Genomic DNA, 22979 nt, shown 5'->3' with positions numbered 1-22979 from the left:
CCATCTCGTGTTCTAAATTTAAAACTGCCCTGGCCTTAAAAGGTCCTGACGGTGTCTTGTGCGTTCTGCCGAGTGGCAGCATTATTTTTGTTCTGTGGACTGCTGTCCTGTCCACTGCCCTCACCCTGCTGCTTTGCCTGAATCTAAACTTGCTTTAGCTACTTTTGGATTAACGCACCTTTTTTCCTTGTTGAGGATTGTTTAGTTCAAATTTGTGGTGAGTTATGCACGATGTAATTTTTAAAATCATCATAAATTAGGTTTGCCTTGTTAAATAATTTTAGATCTTTAATTAGGCTTATTCATCTTTTATTTATGTTTATTTGATATTTTTATGTTTATTTGATACTGTTCTTGTGGATCAAACTAGTCTATATATAAACTAATAATAATAATAATACTCATCAATTAATGTCTTACATAGAATTGGGGAAAAGGTTTTATTAACTAGATTGATCATTTTAGCTCATACTGATCAGTGGTTTGGTTGAATTTGCATTTCCTAACAGCTTAAACTGCTTGCAGCGGATGTTGAAGCATTTAACAAGCAGCATATTTGTCTCTTGTAAATTATTAGGCTACACATAGCAGCTAAACTTGCAAAACAATGTGGTTCTCTGCCCCTGAGACAGATGCACATTTTTCTGTCCTGTCTGTCATCACAGTATTATAGATTTACTGAATTACCGGTGATCAGAATTAGGACTAATTCAAATATATGTGTATTTTGCTGTAATTAAAGCCAGAAACATGGTCAACTCCATCTTTAGGGTGATGCATTGATTATTAGAAGCGTCAGGCCCTGGGACACAGATGTGTAAAAGGCTCAAGCACTTGTCCTCTTGTCCTACCGCCAGTAAAACCTTCGAATGAAAGAGACAGAAGAATTCTCTCTAACATCATTGCTTCTCTTTGTGTTTTTATAGTGTTTTGAATAGTTTGGTGGTTTACATATAACTCTGCAACTCTGCTCATGTGATTATTTCCCTGTTTAGTCATGTTTTTGTCAAATTTTTTTATCTTTTTTGTCAAATTTTTTATTATTTATGTATTTTGTGTTTTATGACATAGTATTTTTGTCCACTGTGTGTCATTTTTGATGTGTTCAAAGCATCTTTCTCCCTCATTTTCATCAGTTAGCATTTCATGTGGGCTTATATATTTTTTTTCTTTCTTCAATTACATTTTCCAATCAATATTAGTGTCTCTGTGATCATTTTTAACTTCTTTTTGGCAAGTAAGACAGACCAGTAGCCCTCTGAGACTTTTGACCCTTCTGGGCTTTTGGTTTTGTAGGCCCTTCAGGGATCTTTCTAAAATTTGGATCTGTTTCAGTTTTTGTATCATTACACCAAAAAAATACACATTTTTTTCTAATGAATTTCAATATTTTGCATTTAGTACTATTTTCATAGCTATTTAAATCCATATAATAATTTTAATAGCACAATATTTCAATAAAAATCCATATTTTTTATTTTTAAGAAGAAAAATAAAAGGTTTAGGTGTTTTTATTATTATTTATGTTTAGTGTTCTAATCCAAATGTTATCTGAATATCAATGACTTTCTATCACAAAATAAAAACCACTGCTGCCTCAAGTTACTCATCAGCTGCTGCTTAATTTTACACTGTAGAGGTAGAACTTAAGCAAAACTAATGCTTTATGAGCAAAAATAATAAAAACTAATAACAAGCAGAACTAAATAAAACAACATTTTAAGCAGTCACTAATTTTCTAAGCTATCCCTCCTAATATCTAATTTCCACCCGCTTCTTGCAACTAACCCACAATTAGGGAAATCCACCTGCTAATAACAGCGAGGTTGATTTACAGGGCTGGTAAGGCAGTCGCTTTAAAGTTGGCGGAGTGGCCCTCAGGATGTCAGGATCAGTGCAAGTGGAGCAGAAGCAGCAGCAGCTGTGTCAACTGCTGGAGAAGCAGGAGCTGCATCAACAGCTGGAGACGCAGCAGCACTTTGAGAGCAGCTATTATCTGAGCACCAGGTCATCTGCTAGCAGGCAGGCATTCTCCACCCACCAGACTCACAAGACCAGCAGCCATCGGTAAGGCAAGGTGTCAAAATGACGGCAGAAATTAATGAATAAATTCAAGATTTCATGTAAATGCAATTAAAATGTGTTGGATTTGACATTTTGGGTGAAAACATGAAGTTTGAAGAATATTTTTAGTAGACGTATAGGTACTTTGGTAGAATTTAGCCACTCTTGTCTTTCTCTGTTTCAGTTTCTTAAATTAATGTCATAAAATCTACATGTAGAAGGTCTTGTAATTAAACAGTCGTGTGATTTTGCTGAAATTTAAAATTGAATATCTATGGCAGCATGCTGATTGATTCTGCAGACTGAGATTTTACAAAAATGAATCAATAACATTCATGAGATATTCCAATGCTTTTGCACTGCAACAACTTCCAATTTTTGTAAAGGAATATTATGCAACATATTTTCAAATCATTTTCGTGAGCCAGTATGTGCTAAAATGACCCTTTACACGGTTAACAGAATGTGACTCAGAGCCCCAAACCCCCAGTGGCCAGAAAACCGCACTTGCAATTTCAGAGTTGGCGGGTGCTCCCTACTGTTGGGGGGACCTGTGGAGTGGAGTCCTCTTCCAGCACACTTCCTACCGTGAACTGAGATGATTTGTTTGATTTAGTGAACAACCGCTCCTCTAGAAACTCATGAAAGCTGGGGAGACATTTCAGCTGTTAGATTAAGTTGTTAAAAAGACGATTGCACAACGAGGAGATAAGTTTCCTTTTTGGTTTAACCACAGTGAATTAATAACGGACACCAGGGGGTGCTAAAACAAGCAACACTGCCTCGTATCCCTTTAAGATGTCAAATAAAATTTGATGATTAATAATTTGTTGCCAACATCTCTTTGTAATGATGAAAATTATAGTGAATATTCTACAATATTCCTCAATTTTTGTTGGCGTAGTTTCATTTAAGAGACAAACAACACAAAATCTAAAATTTTCATGCCTGATGGATTTTTCGACCAGTGTTTTTCTGATTACCCCATTAGGACTTGGGTTGAACATTTTTATTCCCATATTTAAAAAGTTCTGTACGTGTTCAGTAAATCAAGATATCTGTTTTTGCGTTCTCCTGGTTGTTCTTTTGTCAGTAATGAAGATGGATTTGAGATGTAGCTGTCAGGCATCACCTGAGATTCATTGAGAATTTTTTTAAAAGAGGTCCTTGACTCATATTTTTAAAACATTTGAAGTGATCTCTAGTAGGAATGAATGCCTTGTAAGTTGTTTTTTGGGGGAAAAAAGCTCCGGTACGTGCGCATGTTTGTAGTCCGCTGGAGGAGAGAGTAACGTCAGACGACAGGATTCTGAGTCCTATTTCCTGATATTTAGACATCTTGCCTTGTTTGCTTTGCAATGTTGATGTTTTGTCTCCTGACACACGCCTGAAGGAGTTCTGTTGTGTAAGGGAGTCGCTAATGCTAACGGTTAGCGTATGCTAGCCCAGTTGGTCTCTGCTGTTTCCTGGATGCTAAATAAACACCAGCCTTCCCCGTCGTGAGTCAAGATGGATGAGTCCATGAATGTTAAGTGACAGTGTGATGCAGATCTGTCTGGATTTTCGAATCTTAGCGTTTCGCTGTCTATTTCCCATCAGCTAATGCAGGAGATATGGGTAAGAGACCATTTTCATGTTCAGCCTGCATGAAAAACTCAGAATGACTTTGATTTAAAAAAATAACAATTAAAAATGTTTTTTCAGTGAAGGACCTCTTTAAACTGTTGGGTTTTGTGTACATGTTGGATGGACACAGTGGAAAGGCACAAGGCACTGCCTGTTATATTCACAGACAACATCACTATTTCTGCACACCTAACGTGAGACGTTTCTATTGCAACAACTAAATCTAGAAATCCTCTCTGGCTTCTATAACGAATCTTGAATCCGTTTCCAAACGAGAAGCAGGAGTGCACATCTGTTCTGCGGTAACGTCTTATATCTAAATTTGTGTGTGCATGAAAATATTCAGTCTGACTCACACATACAGGAACTCGTCTTTTTATTCTCCTGATGCACCTGGTGAGTCAGCAGGGGAAGTAACTTCTCAGCGGTGCAGAAACCTTTCAAGACAGCCTTCCTAAATTCATGTCTCTGCTGTGCACTGAGTCTGGACCCTGAAGCAGAGCTCACCAATGACATGATGTCCCACTTCTCCACCAGGCCACATAGACACGGAAGGGTGGCCTTGTTAAGTGAGAGCAGGGCTTTAAAATAAACTTTTCCCTGCACAGCCATGGATCCATGTTCCATATATAAACACTGGTGACAAACAGAAGGTTAGAGTGAGTCAGGGAGTAGTATCTGTCAGAGGTGGACTCGAATGCATCGTCGTCTGCTACAGAGTCAGATGAATATGGGTTTATGTAACTGGTGTTTATTTAAAGGGTCATGCTTTTAATGCTATTTTAGGAATGCACTGCAGCCTTGTTGTTTGAAAGTGATGTGAAGGTAGGAGTCTTCGCAGAAAAAAAAGTTGACTTCTTCAAATAGCTCATAGCTGGAGTACAGGGTGCCTTAAGTCTCCTCCTCATGGGTCTCCGGAACACCAAAAAAATGATTGCAAGTGATCGGAGCTACAGTATAAAAGCTTTTTTTCTAATCTGCCTTATGCCCTGAATCACACATATGTTGGAATTTAAACAAAAAGAAATCATGTGAGTTTTGACTATATCTGTCTAATACTTTGAGATTTCTTAGCTTGTAAAAATTCGTAAATGTCATGATTACAAATCAGATGCAGAATCTCACTTACCACATCGTGGCCAGATTGTTTACTTTGGTTTCCTCCATGTTTAATGCTCCTTCTGTCATCGTAGAAGAAAGATTCAAGGCTCGCTAAACTTACAGCCGTTTCGTTCTCCGTTTTTGATTGGCTGACACCATTATGGTGAGACGAGCATTTAGGGCTGGGCAAAAAATCTAAAATGTTATCGTGATCAAAATTTCTGACTCTTATCGTGATAAATTTTCCCTTGTAAATAAATTTGATAATACAAAAATGAAAAGATGTGTCTAGGTTGGCAACGTTCACGTCCCTTTAAGAAGCTGTACCACCTGGAGTCAGGTAAAAATGTTACTCAAGGTATTACACGTGACAGCCCCATCTAGTGGACAACTTTTGTTTCTGCACATACCTGTAGTTATCGTCCATTTATCGTTATCGAGGAGAAATCCTCGATATATTGTGATATTAATTGTAGGCCATATCGCCAAGCCCTTCGAGCGTTTGTTCTACACGTCTGTTTGCACAAAACCTAAAATAAAATTTGCCACTGTTCAAAACTAAGCGGTTTCTTGGCATCAGGATGCGTGTTTAAAATTCACGGACATCGATTGTGAAACCCATGGCACGTATCAAACAGCATTAGAAAATAGCTTATGCCCCATTCACTTACGTTTATTTTTTCTTATTTCCGGAGACCAGCGGTCTGGAAGAACATGGGCGTGAATTAGGCTCCCTTTTGAGTTTTTGGGGGGAATTTTTTTTTATTTTTTGCAGATATTGACAAACAATAAATAATAAAAAAGCAGATATTAAGACACAGAGAAACTTTTTGGTATATATTTTTTTATTTTTGAACCCGTTTTGGATTGAGCTGTTGGCTAAATGCATGAATGAAAGTGTTAATATCTGCACAGGTATGTTTTGGAACAACTTATTCTGACTTCTATGTTTTCTCTCAAAGCCTGAAGACCTCTGTGAAAACAAAGAAGGGTCAGGAGGTCAAACTGAGCCCGTTACCCAAAAGAGCCAAACGCACCTACCTGGCGATGGACAAGGATAAGGAAGTCATTGGCTACGTCGTTCCTGTATTCAGAGCCAAGTGAGTTTTTGTTTTTATTGATACTGAATGCATTTAGAGGATATTTATCATTTCTCACGTCATGTTGGTGTTGGTTTATTTAAGTCATGATGTGGTTCGGGGTCTGATGGAGACCCAAGAGGAAGATGCCACGGAGGAGGGGATTAACTATGTGGCCATGAGGAACCTGTTCGTCAGGGACGCCAAAGAGGCTCTGCAGGTCCGAGTGGAGAAGAAAACCAGGACAAAGCACGTCAGGGAATCTGCAGAACGCCTGCAGTTTGACAGGACGGTCAGTCCGCTTTTGTGAATTTGCAGTGACAAAAAACCTATTTTAGCAAAAAATTTACACTTATATCAAAAGTTGGGTTTGTTCTCATCCTCCAGATGGAGGAATGGATGGAGTTTCGTAAGAAAATGAACCCAGACAAGCTGACGCACCGTCCAGAGTTTATTGTCAAGCCTCGTGGACAGACTGTCTGGGAGGGGAGGACGGTCCGACTGCACTGCACCGTGGCCGGATGGCCCAAACCGAGGATCGCCTGGTGAGTCTCCTTTCAAGCTCATAGTCTGATGAGACTTTTGCACAAATTTATAAACAGTCTTTGTGCTTTTTTCAAGGTACAAAAACAATGTGCTCATTGATGCCAAGGCCCACCCTGAGAAGTACACAGTTGAAAGCAACTACAACATGCACTCCCTGGAGATCAAGAAGTAGGTAATCATTCACCTCACACATGTTGCCTGCATGGCCTCAGCTGGGATTGATCAGCGTTCAACCTTCTTCAGTGCAAAAAGGGGCAGCGACTTCTTATTTGTGCACGTTTTACTTGTAGCTGTGATTTCCTGGACACTGCTCAGTACTATGCCTCTGCCCTCAATGTGAAAGGAGAAGCGTCCTCAGCAGCCACTGTTGTTGTCAAAAGTAGGTATAGCTATTTTGCTTTTTTTTTCCACATAATTCAGCAGAAGTTTGTTTCTCCTTCAGCCAAAAAGCTAATTTAAGTGAAATAGTCATTTCATGTCATTAGGGTCCCACAGTTTTTTTCAGTCAAATGAACTGTTTATCATTTAGTATGTGCTCATCATTTACTGAAGGTCTTTGTGTCCAGTAAGATTGCTGACTGGAATATTTCTCCATAGGGTATAAGGAGGGCGAGGAAGAAGGGCTATTTGATCCTAAACCACGTGAGAATATGTATTTTAATATCATTTTTAATATGTTTTATTATCATTAGGCAAAAACAACAGCTAAATATCCTGTTTTGTAGCAACATTTAACATTCATAAAGGGCCACTCACTATGATCTTAAGTTATTTTATTTATATTTTGCTGTTTCTTTTTGTTAGAACATATTTTAAACCTGTAGTTAGTGCTAACAACAAGCTAACACCAACATGAACCAACTAATACTAAATCCACACTGTTGGACATAAAATATTATTACTTAAAAGTCTAGTAGCAACAAAGCCAGGTCACCATCAGTCCGTGATTTGTAGCCTCCTTTCACTTCTTCAAACTAGGCCCCATCAAGTTCACTCTGGTTTTAGCTCTTTGTTTTGCCTCCAAAAACATTACTCTCTTACTTTTATTTCTAGGCTCCACCATGATACCAACAAAAGCGCAAATGACTTATTTTTCTTCTTTTTGTGCTTTTTATTCATGATTGGCAAACTGAAAAGGCTAAGTGCTAGCATAACCATAGATATGTATATAAACACTAGATGCCTTGTCCCCGCTGTTCGCCAATGGGATGCGACGTAGGAACGTGGAGGCCATCTTACCTCAGACAGCTGCCCCCTGTCTTGACATTGGGGTGTATGGTGCATGTACTATTTAAATAACTCTAACTTGCTCAATTTACAACTGATTTTCAAAAGGTTTGATTTGTTATAAACACCAGAGATGCGTCTATGAAATAGGATGGGTTTGGCCCAGAAATTCCTGTTGTTTCACTCCACAAAGCATTTAATCTTTCATAGATAACACATTTAATTGTAAGCTATAGTAATTTAAAGTATGCATAGCCTATTATATTATATAGATATATCTATCTATCTATCTATCATCTATTATCTATCTATCTATCTATCTATCTATCTATCTATCTATCTATCTATCTATCTATCTATCTATCTATCTATCTATCTATCTATCTATCTATCTATCTATCTATCTATCTATCTATCTATCTATCTATCTATCTATCTATCTATCTATTTATTTATTTATTTATTTATTTATTCCTGGTTTGTGAAATAGGATTTGTGTAGAGATGAGATTTCAAGGTTCCTTTGAGGTAAAGCCCACATTAACAGAACACAGATACAAATTGTGCACCCCAACAAATAAGACAACTGACACCCAAATCACATCTGTCAGCCAGAACCGGCCCGCCAGCAATAAAATTTCACCCAGCAAATTATTTTGTATTTTCACTGTTTCTTAACTTTTGTTTTCTTATTTATTGACTTTCATTTATTAATTATAAGCTCTTTGGAAATGCTTTCTGAAAAAGTTAGGAAATAATCAAAAGATAGATTAGGTTAATAAACAAGATGGATTACAGTAATAAATAAGATAGATGGATAATGGATTTATCTTGTGAAGGAGATTTTCAACAATCATAAAACCAGATAAATGTATAGAAGGAGGTAGCAGCAGCTATGGAACAACAGTTTCAAATTATTTTATTGACATAAAAACAATGAACAGACTGAAAACTGTACAAGTATAGGTTTTCTTTGCAACAGTTACAGATGACAGGTGATCCCACGTTGTCTCAGTTTGTCACAGCGGCGGTTCAAGCATCCGTAGGCTGCACGAAAGTCAGGCATGTTGACCCTCGAGCTTCACAATTAATAAAAGTGTATTTCTGCAAACAGAAATCCAGAAACATCCTGTTTTAATAGATCTCAGTATAAGTTTTGTGTAACAAACCAAGATGCTTAAAAGTCACGGGCAATTTAGCATTGACTGATTTTAAATAAAACTAGCGACTCCCATTTAGGTAAATAGTCAACTTTGTTTTGCTAAGCAGTGCACCCACCGTAGCCTCGTCATCTATAAGCCAAGTTAGACACAAAATTGCTCATTGCTTTAATGACAACAGGTGAATAAACAACATGTTTAATGCTTATTCTTTAGTGTGGACCTTTGGCAAAGATTATAATAATTAAAGAGTCCAAAAGTTGACGTCTCTTTTCTGTGTGCAGATGGTTTCTGCCCTGAGCACGGTGTGACCTTTCAAACATCGATCATTGATCAATTTGAGGTGGCTTTTGGCCGCGAAGGGGAAACGTTGAGTCTGGGCTGCACCATCATCATCTTTCCCACTGTGAAGAAATACCAACCTGAAGTTGTGTGGTACAGAAACTGTAAGGAGAAAACCCAGAAAATAAGAAAAATGTAAATGTGATTCTGTACTTAAACCTGATTGTGATTTATATTCTCAGCGGTCCCTCTGAAGCCGTCTAAATGGGTGCACACCCACTGGTCCGGGGAGCGGGCCGTGCTCACCCTCACCCACCTCAACAAGGAGGACGAGGGCATGTACACCGTGCGCGTCAACACCAAATCAGGCTTTGACACCTACTCGGCCTACGTGTTTGTCAGAGGTAAAGTGCATAAAGTTAACGGTTCGTTTTTCTCCGAGTTGTTTTCTTATCTGTCTGCATTTAGTTAAAGCAACCGCCGAATGAGTTCAACCCTTTGAACTGTCTGGTTAGAGTTTAATGTAATCTAGCTACAGTGAGGCCAGCTGAAGCAGCACTTCTAAGTTCATGCATCTCCCTCTTCCTGTGCCAGATGCTGATGTGGAGGTGGAGGGGGTTCCTGTGGCCCCGCTGGATGTGCGTTGCCATGACGTTAATAAGGATTATGTGGTGGTAACCTGGAAGCAGCCAGCGGTGGAGGGCAGCAGTCCCATTCTGGGATACTACATTGATAGGTTAGTCAAGAAACAAACGTCACATTAAAAACTAATTCTGAAGCATCATCTAAGGGAGGTAAAATGTATTTTACGCTGACAGGTGTGAGGTGGGTGCCCATCACTGGACTCAATGTAACGATAACCCAGTGAAGTACGCCCGCTTCCCAGTAACGGGACTGGTGGAAGGACGTTCTTACGTCTTCAGGGTGAGGGCCTTGAACAAGGAGGGAGTGAGTCGTCCATCCCGCGTCTCTGAGGCTGTTGTTGCCATGGATCCATCTGACAGGGCCAGACTGAGAGGTTGGACCTGCAAAAGCAAACTCAATGAGAGACTTAAAAAAGGAAAAGCGTAAAACCTCTTATCTTTTTTTTTTTATCCAACAGCCGGGCCTTCAGCACCATGGACCGGGGTGATCAGGTTCACAGAGGAGGATCCCACCGGTTTGACAACTATTTTATTACAAATAATGGGCAAAAGGACTGAAATTATCTTGTCAGATCTCATGAAGTGGATCAAAATTAAATCTCTTAGCACTATTTTTCAGTCTGTTCATCTTTTTTTCCATGGTGCAGTCCCACTCGATTTGACACAGAGCAGCAGGAATTCCATCCTCTAAATTTGTCCTGTTTGATACATTTGAGGATCGAAGTGCTCTACCCCCTTACCAGTATTGGTACATTCCTCAAAAATCCAGAGTCTTGTATGTGTATTCTGACCTCTGGTGGACGATCTGTGCACTGCCGAAGACATGGGCCAGTTTTATTAAATGATTTCACTGTTTTGTAAAAATTTGAATGATTATTAAATTTACCGCTATATGTAAATGAGCTAATAATGGTTATTGAAAGGATCAGGCTTTGAATTAAGGGTTCAATCAGAATATTTTGACTGGTTTTCAAAGTTCCTGATTTTAAAATGTCAGTGGGTTTGTGTATTTTTGACTAGCTAGTTTACCTGAGGCTTTTGAAGAGTTTTCCTTTTGTTTTCTGGTCCTACAGTGGGAGTTGTTCCTGGAGAACCAACCGATGTCATTGTAACCGAGGCAACCAAGAGCTACGTGGTGCTTGCCTGGAAGCCCCCAGTGCAGAGGGGTCATGAGGGGGTCATGTATTACATTGAGAAGGTGAGGAGAATAGATTGGAAGTTTTCTCCCTCTCAGATCGCATCGCTGACAGATTCGTGGCTCCCTGTTTTCTTCAGTGTGTTTCCGGGTCAGACACCTGGCAGAGGGTTAACACCGGCATGCCGGTGAAGTCTCCTCGCTTTGCCCTTTTTGACCTGGCTGAGGGTAAATCCTACAGCTTTCGTGTGCGCTGCTGCAACTCCGCCGGCGTGGGCGAGCCCTCCGAATCCACGGGAGAAATCACAGTTGGAGATAAACTCGGTGAGCTGACAGAGCATACGGGTGCGTCAGCACGAGCTCTGCCCCCAGAGACTGCTGCTGCGTCTGTCTTAGGAGAGGATTTAAAAACAGCAGCATCTTTGTTTTTATCTGGATGATTTATCCTTTTCTGATCTTACTTTTACTTCCTGTTAGAGAGTTTTTGTTCTGTCTTGATTTTCCTGCAGATCAGCCCTCCGCTCCAGGCACTCCAGTACCCACCAGGAACACCGACACCTCTGTGGTGGTCTTCTGGGGAGCCTCTAAGGATGCCAAGCAGCTGGTTGGCTATTACATTGAATGCAGTGTGGTGGGCACTGATGTCTGGACGCCTTGCAACAATAAACCTGTAAAACAAACCAGGTGTGCATCAACAAAACAACAACTCATATTCTTTCAGTTATTATTGCATCACTGCTGCTCATTCACATGGTTTATAGTCAAAGAGTAAAATTATGATATGAAAAGTAAAAGCATCTTACAAAATCCTTTAAGAAATGATTAAAACATGGATGTTCATGGTGGAAAATGTTAATGCTACAGATAATCTCATTTGTGGGTTTTATTTTCGTCTCAAAATTAATAAAATCCAAGCGTATACCTAATTCATAATTTAATCTTCCAGCAACTTCTTCCTAGATGGTGCATCTTTTAATAAATCCCAACCAGCTGAAGTGTATTCCCTCCAGGTTTGTCTGTCACGGCCTCAACACGGGGCTGAACTACGTGTTCAGGGTGAAGGCGGTGAACGCTGCAGGATACAGCCAATGTTCCTCCACTTCTGATGCTGTGGTTGTACAAGCAGCCATCTGTGAGTGCATCCAATATTCAGTCCATGCTGCCTCCTGCTACTAAATCATGAAGTTTTTATCATGCTGCGAGTACACAGGCATGGAATATTTCAACACTAACAATGTGTTTAGACGTGTTTATTTTAACCATGCCAATGGGATATTTTCAAATGCTCTGAATCTGTATTGATTTGTCTTTAACTGGATTTAGCCTGAGTTGTGTTTTGCTGTTGTACAACTCCTCAGGAGAGCCTCTTGGTGCATGGCCTAGCTTAGAGAGCATGACCTTATGGAGAGTCTCGCCGGGCCTCAGCTTTTCTTAGCATGAAACTTGCCTGGGTGTAAGTATTGTTTTCCATTGAAAACATTTTTGAAAAGTGTGGTGCTTTAAAGGTGTGGAACACTAAAAATGATTTCTGATTATAATCAGTAACTGAGATTTCATCCAGACTGAACATGAAAATAGTCTCCTACACCCATCTCCTACATCAGCTTCTGATAGAAAACAGACGGTAAAACTCTAGGATTTGAAAATCCTCAGATCTACGTCACACTTAACATTCATGGACTCACCCATCTTGACTCACGACAGGGAAGGCTGTTTATTTAGCGTCCAGGAAACAGCAGAGAATGTTCTGACTAGTCAAAGCTAACCATTAGCGTTAGCACCTCACCACACGGCAGAAGATCCTCCAAGCTTGTGTTATTTGTGGAGAAAACTCGTCAACATTGCAAGTCCGTGATAAAGCTATTATCCAATCTGAGATAGACAAAGAGACGTACATACATCAGGAAAAAAGTCTCCTAAACCTGCCGTCTGAAGCTCGGCTGTGTTGTGAGTCACTACTAGTTCCTGGAAATTGTGCACCAGTTTATCCCCTCCTACCTCCGAGTACAGCTTACAAGGCATTTATTCCTACACACCTCTGCGAATGTATTGATTAAACAAATGAGCCACACCTTTAAGTACAATAACCACGAGAGAGAGAGAGAGAGAGAGAGAGAGAGAGAGAGAGAGAGAGAGAGAGAGAGAGAGAGAGAGAGAGAGAGAGAGAGAGAGAGAGAGAGAGAGAGAGAGAGAGAGAGAGAGAGAGAGAGAGAGAGAGAGAGAGAGAGAGAGAGAGAGATTTGTACGTCATCAAATGAAGCATTTTTGCTACATATAATGCTAATGAGGCTGTGTTCTCACTCCACAGCCGTACCTGGAGAGCCCACCGGTGTGACCCAGCTGGAGGCCGTCAATGACTACATGGTCATGTCTTGGACTCCACCCCTAAACAATGGTGGAGCTGAAATCAGGGGATATTTCATAGACTACAGGACTGTGAAGGGAGATCATTTTGGAAAATGGCACGAAATGAACGAACGGGCTCTTACCACAACCTCCTATAAGGTGGGAAGGCAAAATGTTTTAGATATTAGCTCTGAATTAGCTCAATGCTCTCCTCAGTCCTTGACCCTCTCTCACACCCTCGACCAGCGGAGGCTGAGGGCGTGCTGAAAAAGCTGCGAACTCTCGGTTGAAAAGGGGAAGCCTGCCCCTCCTATCCACCAGGCGTGGTTTATGTTGTAAACCACGCCTGATCCTGTGATGTTTTTAAATTTGCTGTATGTCAAATTTTGGACGAGTTGTTCTGAAACTGTAATTTTGTTGAAACTGACTCAATGAAAGTGAATCTGATTCTGAAGAGTAAACTAGCACAATATGATGATTTGTTTCATGATCTGCATTTGTTTCATTCAGGCTGAGAACCTGAAGGAAAATCTGTTCTACCAGTTCCGGGTGCGTGCGATGAACATGGCCGGTGTGAGTAAACCCTCTGTGCCCAGTAAAGCTCTGGAATGCAAAGAGTGGACCATCACCGTTCCAGGTATGAGTTAGGACAGAAAAGGCTGCCACAAAAACAGCGTTTGTAGATTTAATACAACAATATGAACAGTTAGTTGTTGGATTTGTCATGACTAACACTAACATATCACACATCTTTAACTCAACACTGGACTCCTGCAGGAGCTGAAGGTTTTCTCTGAGGTTGAATGTCAGCGATTATCCAGTTTGGTGAGAATGACAACCGGATGGTCCAGTAGTGGCTTTCAGTCCGAAAGGTCTAATCGGCAGAGGTTCTTAGACAAAATGCAAAAGAACCGCTTCATTAATTTAATTTTTTTATATCCACAAAGTATTTATAGCTATGCTGTGTTAGAACAATGTAAAGAGGCATGAAAAATGTTTTAAGCTAGCATATTTTACAGATTTGTCATTGAAGCTTTAACACTGTTCTTTCAGAGATCATTTACCAAGCTGTCTATGAATAAAATAGTCATAACATTAAAAGAAAAACAGAAATACGCAAAAAGTGACAAATCTATCTTCAATGGATTCCAAAGAAATAACTAGATTGAAGCATCAAGCTGGGGGGAAATGACAAGGTGCTCATTGTTTAGGTGATGTCTGACTGGTAATCGATATTATTTTGTCCTCCAAGGTGCTCCTGTTGGTCTCTATGTTCTGGAGGTCCGTGACACCTCCGCCGTGGTTCTATGGGAACCTCCTGTATTCGACGGTCGTAGTTCTGTCAACGGTTACTATCTGGATATCAAGGATGCTTCTGTTGGGGAGGAAGGTTGGAAGGCGGTTCATGAGAAGACCAACAAAAGCAAGTTCATGAAGGTAGAGAACGTTGATGCATGCGTGAAGGAAACTTAGGTGGTGTTTCCTACTCACCCACTTCTCTGCTTCTGACATGCTGATTCAGGTGACCGAGCTGAATGCTGGAACTTTTTACGTCTTCCGTGTCCGTGCTCAAAATATTGTCGGAGTTGGAAAACCTTCAGCTGTTTTAGGGCCAATCCTGGCCCAGACTCGTCCTGGTGGGTGACCCACGTGTTCCTGGAAAGTGTACGTAGGAAAACAATTGGACGTTCATCATCATGAAGTCTCATTGTCTACTTCCATTTTTTTTCAGGCACCAAAGAGATTTATGTGGATGTGGACGACGAGGGTGTGATTTCTATGTTCTTTGAGTGCTCTGAGATGAAAGCTGGCTCAGAGTTTGTTTGGTACAAGAATTACCAGGAAATAGTAGACACGTCTCGCCTGACTATTATCAACAAAGAGGGCAAGTAAGTATAGCTGTAATGGCTCCAAAAACATCCCGATTTGAATGAACCAAATCTTGCAAAAGACCTCCTCCTTCCCTTCAGATCCAGAGCCATCTTCAACAGTCCATCTCTGGAAGATCTGGGCACCTTCTCCTGTGTGGTCACCAACACCGATGGCATTTCCTCCAGCTACACTCTCACTGAGGAGGGTGAGTCGGCCCACTCTTCTTAATAAGGCGTCCGTTTTTCTGTTTGAACAGCTGGTTCACGTTATCTCAGTACACTTGGGTGTTGTTGACCCAAATCACTCAGCGCCAGTTATCAAGGTGCCAATCAAGGACATTCATCTGCTTTGTTTGCAAGTTGTGTCTTTTTGTTTTCGACAGGACTTCTGCGCCTTCTGGATCTTAGCCATGAGCACAAGTTTCCAGGTGACTACCTTTTGGAAATCGTCAATATGCTGAGTAGTTTCAAAGTTTCATGGTTTAAGTCTTTATCTAATAGTTACTTTGAGTCTCGTGGGCGTGGCAAAACTAAGAATTGTGTCTTTAGCTTCATAAGCTGAATAAATGTGGTGCTTTTCCAGTTATTCCCTTCAAGGGTGAAATGGCTATGGAGCTGCTTGAAAAGGGTCGTGTTCGATTCTGGACTCAGCTGGAGAAATTCACTCCCGCCTGCCAAGTGGAGTACGTCTTCAACGATGCCATCATAGAGGAAGGAAAGGTAGGAACCAAAAAAAAAAAAAACAATGGAAGAGATGTCCAAATTTATCGATCCACCATTAATAACTGCCAATAACTGTATTAAAATTTAATATTGGAAAATATCAGATTTCGGTCTTTTAATGACACAACCTTTACATACTATACACATATTATACATCAAACTCTTCAGCTACTTCCCCTCTATGACAGATCTGAACTAAAGTATTTGAGATATTTTAGTTTGTTTGGCACAACTTGTGAAACAGAAATTTGCCCTACGTAGTGAACGTATGCTGTCCTCACAGCACAGAGCTACGCGTAGCTAGCTAGCTAACAAATCATTCAAATAAAAACAAGAAATGTTCTCGTTAAAACGTGAAAAATTCTCATTACAACATGATTTAAATCTCATTTCAACGTGATATTGATCTCGTTTTAACCCTCTGGAGGCAGGCGTTGCAGATTTTCAACGTTAAAACCTGCCTACCTGGTTACTCCACATACGTACTTCATGAGCAATTTTTTACTCAGAAGTACCCCTGAAGGACTTAGTTGTTCGTCCTTTAATCAAAACTTATTTTGAGCCTGAGAGGGTTAAAGAAAGCTTCTCGAAATAACATGTTTCATAACTCAATGAGAAAGCTGTAAAAGGCGAAACCCCGACGTCTCGCGGATGCTTGAATCCCATCCAGAAGAAACAAAATGAGAAGATGGAGTCAGAAAGAGCTTCTTTGTGTCTTTTTAAGAAGTAATAAGTCAGAAGAACAAATCCCTCCTTATTTTGTCAGATCTTCCTCCACTTTGAAAACAACAGTGAAAACTGCCCTCACTTGGATATTTTGTCCAAGCAGAACTTGTAGTTGAGGTGCAGTTGTAAAAGTTGACTTCCTTTTTGTGATTTTTCACAATAAAAATGATGTCCTGATATTACACGAGCATATTCACTGTGGGAAATCTGTGGGTGTTTTTATGTTGTGTGCCTACAATTAAACGCGACCTCTCAGGATGAAGATCTGTAACTCTGTTGCCTTAGTAACGGGGTGTGCATGGCAGAGCCGGCAGAAAAGAGAGCGATCGTAATTTGTTGATTCAAGCACTGTTGTTTGGCGCGTTTACATCGGTTGTTGCGGCGCTGCTGCTGCTGTACCTCCTAAAGGTTTAACATCAAGAACTGGAATAGCTGCTTCATTCGTTCTGAGTAGAACGCTACGTAAAAGCCATTTTACCGTTACAACCCTTCTCATTATCACGAGTTATTAAACGCCATATTTTGAGAAACGTTCTTGTTAAAACGACTTTTATTTGCCGTTATTACGATAAAGTTTCTTGTTAAAATTAGATTCATATCTCATTAAAATGATAAACTTTCTCTTTATTACGAGATATCGACCCTTAATTTTTTCCCCACACTGACAGTAATACGCTGCCGTGCACTTTTCCATCACTTAATTAAATTGAAGTTGTCATTTTACACAAACAATGTTTCAAATGTAAGCATGCGTGATAGGAGATATGTAACGTTAGTAACCTACAATGTTACGTTTTTCTTATTTAATGAGGTATCGGTTTATACCGTATTGGAAATCAATAGTTCGACACTATCGGAATGTCAGTTTAAAAGCCAATATCCAGCATCCCTAAAAAAATGGAGCTTTAATTCTCCAATTTTTCTTTTGACCTTGCTTCCAATAGACGTGTGTTATTTTTTTCTGCTTCGTTACTTTCAGAAATACACAATGAAGTTTGATAAATCCACTGGCATCATCGAAATGTTCATGGACTCCCTAGAAGTCACAGACGAGGGAACGTTTACCTTTAACCTGGTGGATGGAAAAGCTAAGGGCACAACCAGTCTGGTGCTAATTGGAGAAGGTAAGATTAGATATTTTAAGAAACACCCGTTTGAAGACAGATGAGGAGTGAGCATCTGAACCAGATAAAGCTGCACTGCAGTTCAGTTAGATCCACTGAGGGGCAGAAGTAAACTTTTATTTTCCTGTCACATTTCTCAGTTTATTATTTTTCATGCACTTTGCAGAGATATAAATGTACGCTGCAATTGTCTTATTCTCTGGGGTAAATAAGCAGTTTGTCTTTTTTTCAGAATTCAGGGAGCTTCAAAGGAAATCCGAGTTCGAGCGTGCAGAATGGGTCAGGAAACAAGGCAAGGAGGCACCTCTTTTACATTAAATGCTAACAACATAAATAAGTGGCTCTGATAATGCTCTGATTGTTGTTCACAGGTCCTCACTTTGTCGAGTACCTTGACTTCACTGTGACTGAAGAATGTGATGTGCTGTTGAAATGCAAGGTAAAACAAACAGGACCGTAAATATTTCTTTAATCACATTCAGGCGACTCGACATAATCGGTTTCTTTTCTGATAGATCGGAAATGTCAAAGCCGAGACTGAGATCATTTGGTCCAAGGACTCCATTGAGATTGCAGAGGATGATGAAGATTCTAAGAAAATCGAAAGAAAGGACGGCGAGCTGACCTTTAACATTGGAAAGGTCAGTTTATTAGATGGAGGCCGCAATTTGTGAGGATGCTCCTGAATAAATTTGATTGTAATGCAGCTATTGTGAAGCTTGGTGAGACGTTTCCCTAACAACTAAAGATCTCTAACACAAAAAAATCATAAATTCTGACATGTTAAACTAAAAATATAGCAAAATACACCCTCCTGAGTTCAACAGAAATGCTGCTGGAGTGAGGATGTTTGTGTGTTGTATGCAGAAATTCAAATTTCATTATTTCTCTGTCATTTGTAAGCCCGTATATTGTTATTCAGCATGTTGAAATGTGAGATTAATTCATTCATTTCATCTCTAACTTTGTTTTGAATGTCTGCGTCGTTCCATGAGCTCCTGTCAGCTGCATTTCCAATAACCGGCTTATTTGTCTAATTCACAGTGGATTATTAAGCAAGAATTAAAAGAGAAAGGAAGGAAAAAACCATCTGCAAAGGACGTTCCCCTGCCACCAAGACCTAAAGTCTGGACATAATCTTTCTGCCATAAGTTGACGCCTTATGCCTCCATGTGTCCTCTTTGTCTTCCCTTTTCCATGTTCTCCACTTTTTCATGTTTTAACGCCTGCAGCATCACGGGCGGGAGAAAAGCTTGACTTTTCGGTTTAATTGGTCTCCGTTTGGCTATTCTGTTGTCTGTTGAATGATCTTGTGTCTTCGTCGTTTAATGAAGAGGGGAATTTATAATTTGCCTCAAGGATACTTATGTGACTTTTTGCTTTGCGCCCTAGATCTCCAAGCAAGACACGGGCATTTACGAGGTCTTCCTTAGAGACGAGAGAGGAAAAGATAAGAGCTCCTTCAGTCTGACTGACACGGGTAAAGTTTCATTTGTGGATTTCACGAGCAGAAAATTAGAAATAATTGGTGTTAAAACTACATTTGTTTTGTAAATATCACTATATTTGCTTTTATTCCTGTTCACAGGATACCAGGCTGTAATGAACGAGCTGTTCAGAGTTATTGGTGAGGAAAACACTAATTATTTTCATACTTTTTGGTGAAGTTTTACCAACTTTCCATCAATTATCCAAATATTTGTCCATATTATTGAACTTGATGCTTTCTAGCGATTGTACGCTAAAGCCTGTTGTTGTGTTTTTGTTACAGCCAACTCATCTACTCAAATCCAGGTTGTTAGTACTGAAAGTGGCATCATCCTTTACTCCATGGTCACATATTATGATGAAAACCTGCGTGTCGGCTGGCTTCACAAGTGTGTAAAACTCAAACCGCACATGTTTGTCTGACACAGTGAATACAGTTTTTGAATTTTGTGGTTATAAAATACTCTGCATTTTACTTTCAGATTATTTTTTGTTAGATTCAAATAACTTGAGTTGTCATTCAACAACATCACACAAAGATGCACCGTTTTCACAAACCAAATTTGTTCACATGTAGACTTTCAATATATTAGGGATGCACGATTTATCGACATCAATATCGGTATCGGGCGATGTCATTTGGTTGGTCATTTGACAGTGATAGTAATCATCTCAGAAGCTTAAATGTGTGTAGTGTGTGTGTGTGTCTATAATAATATAAAATACTTATATATAATTCTTAAATTTGGGGTGTTTATTGGCAAGAATCTGGCAATATATATATATATATATATATATATATATATATATATATATATATATATATATATATATATATATATATATATGTGTGTGTGTGTGTGTGTGTGTGTGTGTGTGTGTGTGTGTGTGTGTGTGTGTGTGTGTGTAATATGGGGAGATGATATATTTTGCAATACTAAAACAAAAACGGTATTTGTGATTTTTTTTTTTACTGAACTTAATTGAAAAACGTACACCAAATGCCTCCAAGTCTGTCAAATGTTATCGCAAGATTTTGTTGCTCTGTCAGAAGGCGGAAAACACTGCTGCCACCTACCAGTCCCGGTTTGAATTGCACCGCATAAAAGAAATTTAGTAAACATTTGTGTGAAAATTCTCAATAAAAAACTGATACAGTGCTTTTAAGTATCGATTCAGTATTGTTACACACACACAAAAAAATCACAATATTTCAGCTTATTGATATCTTCCAAGTAAGGTAATATTGGTAAATACTGGCCATTGGGTATAACAGCAATATTAGTATCTGATATCGATATCTGCTCATATTTTCTTATTGATGGATCCCCATTAAAAAGTTTCAAGTATCATCTGCAATCACTCCTCCTTATTGCAAACTTATTTTAAGATGGGAGTCAGATTCTCTGTGATTTATCTGTGATTTCTTCATCAGAGACGCTAAGCTTGCTGCTTCAGAGAGAGTTAAGTCCGGTGTCACCGGAGAGCAGCTTTGGCTTAAGATCAATGAACCCACCGAGAAGGACAAGGGCAAATACACCATGGATATCTTTGACGGCAAGGATGGTGTGAAGAGAGTCCTGGAACTGGGTGGCAAGAGTGAGTGAAAGTCTTTGCGTCAAAGACAAACCTTTAAAAATAATTAAATTCTCTGACCTTTGCGTAACTTAGCGCTTATTTACACAAACGATAATCAATGATTTGTTTTGTTTCAGTATGGGAGGAGGCCTTCGAAGAGTTCCAGAGGCTCAAGTAAGTAAACAAGCTTGCCTGGCTCTATTGTTCTTTTGCGTAATCCTGCGATTCTGTGTTAGAGGATGTTTGCACCAGATGTAGCAAGAGTTTTCAGAGAACTAAAATAAAACTTTATGTACTTTGGGAGGTCTCTCAGAAGCACTCAAGTTATGCTTCCTGGTATTGTACAACTTATAAATAACCGAGATACCGTTTTTAGATGCCTCTGACAATCTCTTGTCTTTTCTTTTCACAGAGCGGCAGCGATCGCAGAGAGAAGTAAGTGGTTATTTCAGAGTTTCCCCATGGAGGCGACGCTTTATTAAAACAATTGATATTTGCAGAGATCTGTTTATTCGAAGGGGTTTTAGTGGCTTTGAACAGGTCTAGATCTCTGTAAATAGGGAATAATTAATTACAGAAAAGAAATACAGCTACAGTATACACTCACCCTGTTAAAAGTGCCAGGTACGTGACAAGATAACACCCACAGCCTTGGCTCACCCATGTGTTTCTTACTTAGATCGTGCTCGTGTTGTTGGCGGCTTGCCAGATGTGGTTGCAATCCAAGAGGGCAAGGTAAATGGATGAGATGTTCCCCCGCCACTGAACCATGCAGATGTCTCCACCTCCACTGTTCTTGTCATCCTGGCTGTGTCTCATTTCTTTGAAGGCTGATACAATATTTGGGATGAATGTTTGTGTGACACACATCAACCACCTCTTCTCTAACCCCCCTCCAGTCCCTGAACCTGACCGGCAACGTGTGGGGTGAGCCTTTACCCGAGGTGTGCTGGGTAAAGAACGAAAAGGAGCTGACGTCCGACGATCACTACAAACTCAAGTTCGAGCACGGCAAATTCGCCAGCATCACGATCGCCACCGTCACCACGGCCGACTCCGGGAAGTACGCTCTCGTGGTTAAGAACAAGTACGGCACAGAGGCTGGAGAGTTCACCGTCAGCGTGTACAATCCGGAGGAAGAGGAAGGCAAAGAGAAGAAAGACTAAAACACGTGTAGATAAAGTAACCACTGAGTTATATCCGAATAGTTTCCCTCTGCAATAAAGGAGTTCAATAAATCTTAAATACAGGTGAATTCTCCTGCTTCTTTAATGCTAAATGACTTTTGTAATGTTTGATGAGGAAGCTAATAAGATGCTTGGCACATGTATGCAGTCTCTTGTGTCCTCTCAGTAGTTCATTTATGGGAGTTGAACATTCATCTTTGCTTGGTTAACAGCCTGAAGGCCAATAACTGCTCAATATCAGCTCCTCATCGCAATAAAGTATTATATTTAGCTAATGTTTGACTTTTGGACTGATTGCCACAAAAAAAGAATAAATAAATAGTATTAAAGAAAGAAAGGAATGCTGCATTCTGAATTTTTAAGAATACCTGAAATATCAGATATTTTCCAGGTTCAGTTCATTCCCTTTCAATTTTTCAAACGTGTTTGGATGTAATGCACTGAGGCTGTAAGCTGCGGCTGTCGTTTGTAAAAGACACACACGAGCGTTTTGAAAAGGAGGGGTAATGTAGCATGCAATGAGCGGAAAAATGGGGTTATTTAAGTTCTCCCAGCTAAAGCTGTTAGGAAAGTAGCATGACTCGAATTAGCGGGAGCCTTTCTTTTGTTCCTGTCCTGTGCTTCACTCCGAAATTTCCATTGAAAGAATGGAGAATGTTGTCTTTCAGGAATAATAAGGCTACACGTTATAATTTGCCCTAGAGCTTTTGGTTTTGGGTGTAGCAGAAATGAGCATGAAAACATATTTTCTTTTAAATTATCACTTTATATTAAACTGCAGGTGAGGGTTAGGGTTAGAGAGATTTAAAGTAAATATCCTTCCCTGAAAACAAACTATTAAAGGACAGTGTAAGAAAAAAAAACTTCCTTGCATCTCATTTACTGATACCTTCATTGCAGGTGTCATTTTTTTGCCATTCAAAGAAAAGACCTCAAAGGGGAATGAATCCATAGTTTTTCTGTAAAATATGTTTTTGGTACTGATTGTCTTTTACTTAAAGAGCAAGTCACTCCCCAAATAAACTTTTTTGCTCATAAACTATGTAAATGAGTGTCTGATCATGCTGTAGACT

The 22979-nt window shown here is 39.7% G+C and overlaps 1 protein-coding gene across 4 annotated transcripts; it reads left to right on the top strand.

Moving 5' to 3' along the window:
• Window positions 1–49: 49 nt before the first annotated feature.
• Window positions 50–21968, top strand: myom1a (myomesin 1a (skelemin)). 4 transcript variants are annotated; one of them, XM_015956582.3, is made up of 38 exons: window positions 50–217; window positions 1838–2067; window positions 5754–5891; window positions 5976–6162; window positions 6258–6415; window positions 6492–6584; window positions 6707–6795; window positions 7014–7058; window positions 9087–9248; window positions 9327–9488; window positions 9679–9820; window positions 9903–10102; window positions 10187–10243; window positions 10802–10926; window positions 11004–11187; window positions 11373–11547; window positions 11874–11995; window positions 13172–13368; window positions 13720–13846; window positions 14462–14646; window positions 14732–14846; window positions 14942–15098; window positions 15180–15286; window positions 15464–15508; window positions 15664–15800; window positions 17509–17653; window positions 17886–17945; window positions 18025–18092; window positions 18169–18294; window positions 18698–18778; window positions 19046–19133; window positions 19242–19280; window positions 19425–19530; window positions 20577–20740; window positions 20857–20893; window positions 21132–21154; window positions 21399–21454; window positions 21619–21968. In XM_015956582.3, the coding sequence occupies exons 2-38, from the start codon at window positions 1883–1885 to the stop codon at window positions 21883–21885; spliced, it is 4554 nt and encodes a 1517-aa protein (XP_015812068.1). In that variant the 5' UTR covers window positions 50–217; window positions 1838–1882; the 3' UTR covers window positions 21886–21968. The 4 variants fall into 4 exon arrangements, with proteins under 4 accessions (XP_015812068.1, XP_015812070.1, XP_054597665.1 ...); XM_015956584.3 differs by lacking the exon at window positions 18698–18778; XM_054741690.2 differs by lacking the exon at window positions 1838–2067 and having other exon boundaries at window positions 82–217.
• The last annotated feature ends 1011 nt before the right edge of the window (window positions 21969–22979 follow it).

The sequence above is a fragment of the Nothobranchius furzeri genome, chromosome 11 (assembly GCF_043380555.1).
Source record: "Nothobranchius furzeri strain GRZ-AD chromosome 11, NfurGRZ-RIMD1, whole genome shotgun sequence".
Taxonomy (NCBI): Eukaryota; Metazoa; Chordata; class Actinopteri; order Cyprinodontiformes; family Nothobranchiidae; genus Nothobranchius; species Nothobranchius furzeri.
Note: the sequence above shows the minus strand (reverse complement) of the source record. Positions and strands in the feature narration are given on the sequence as shown.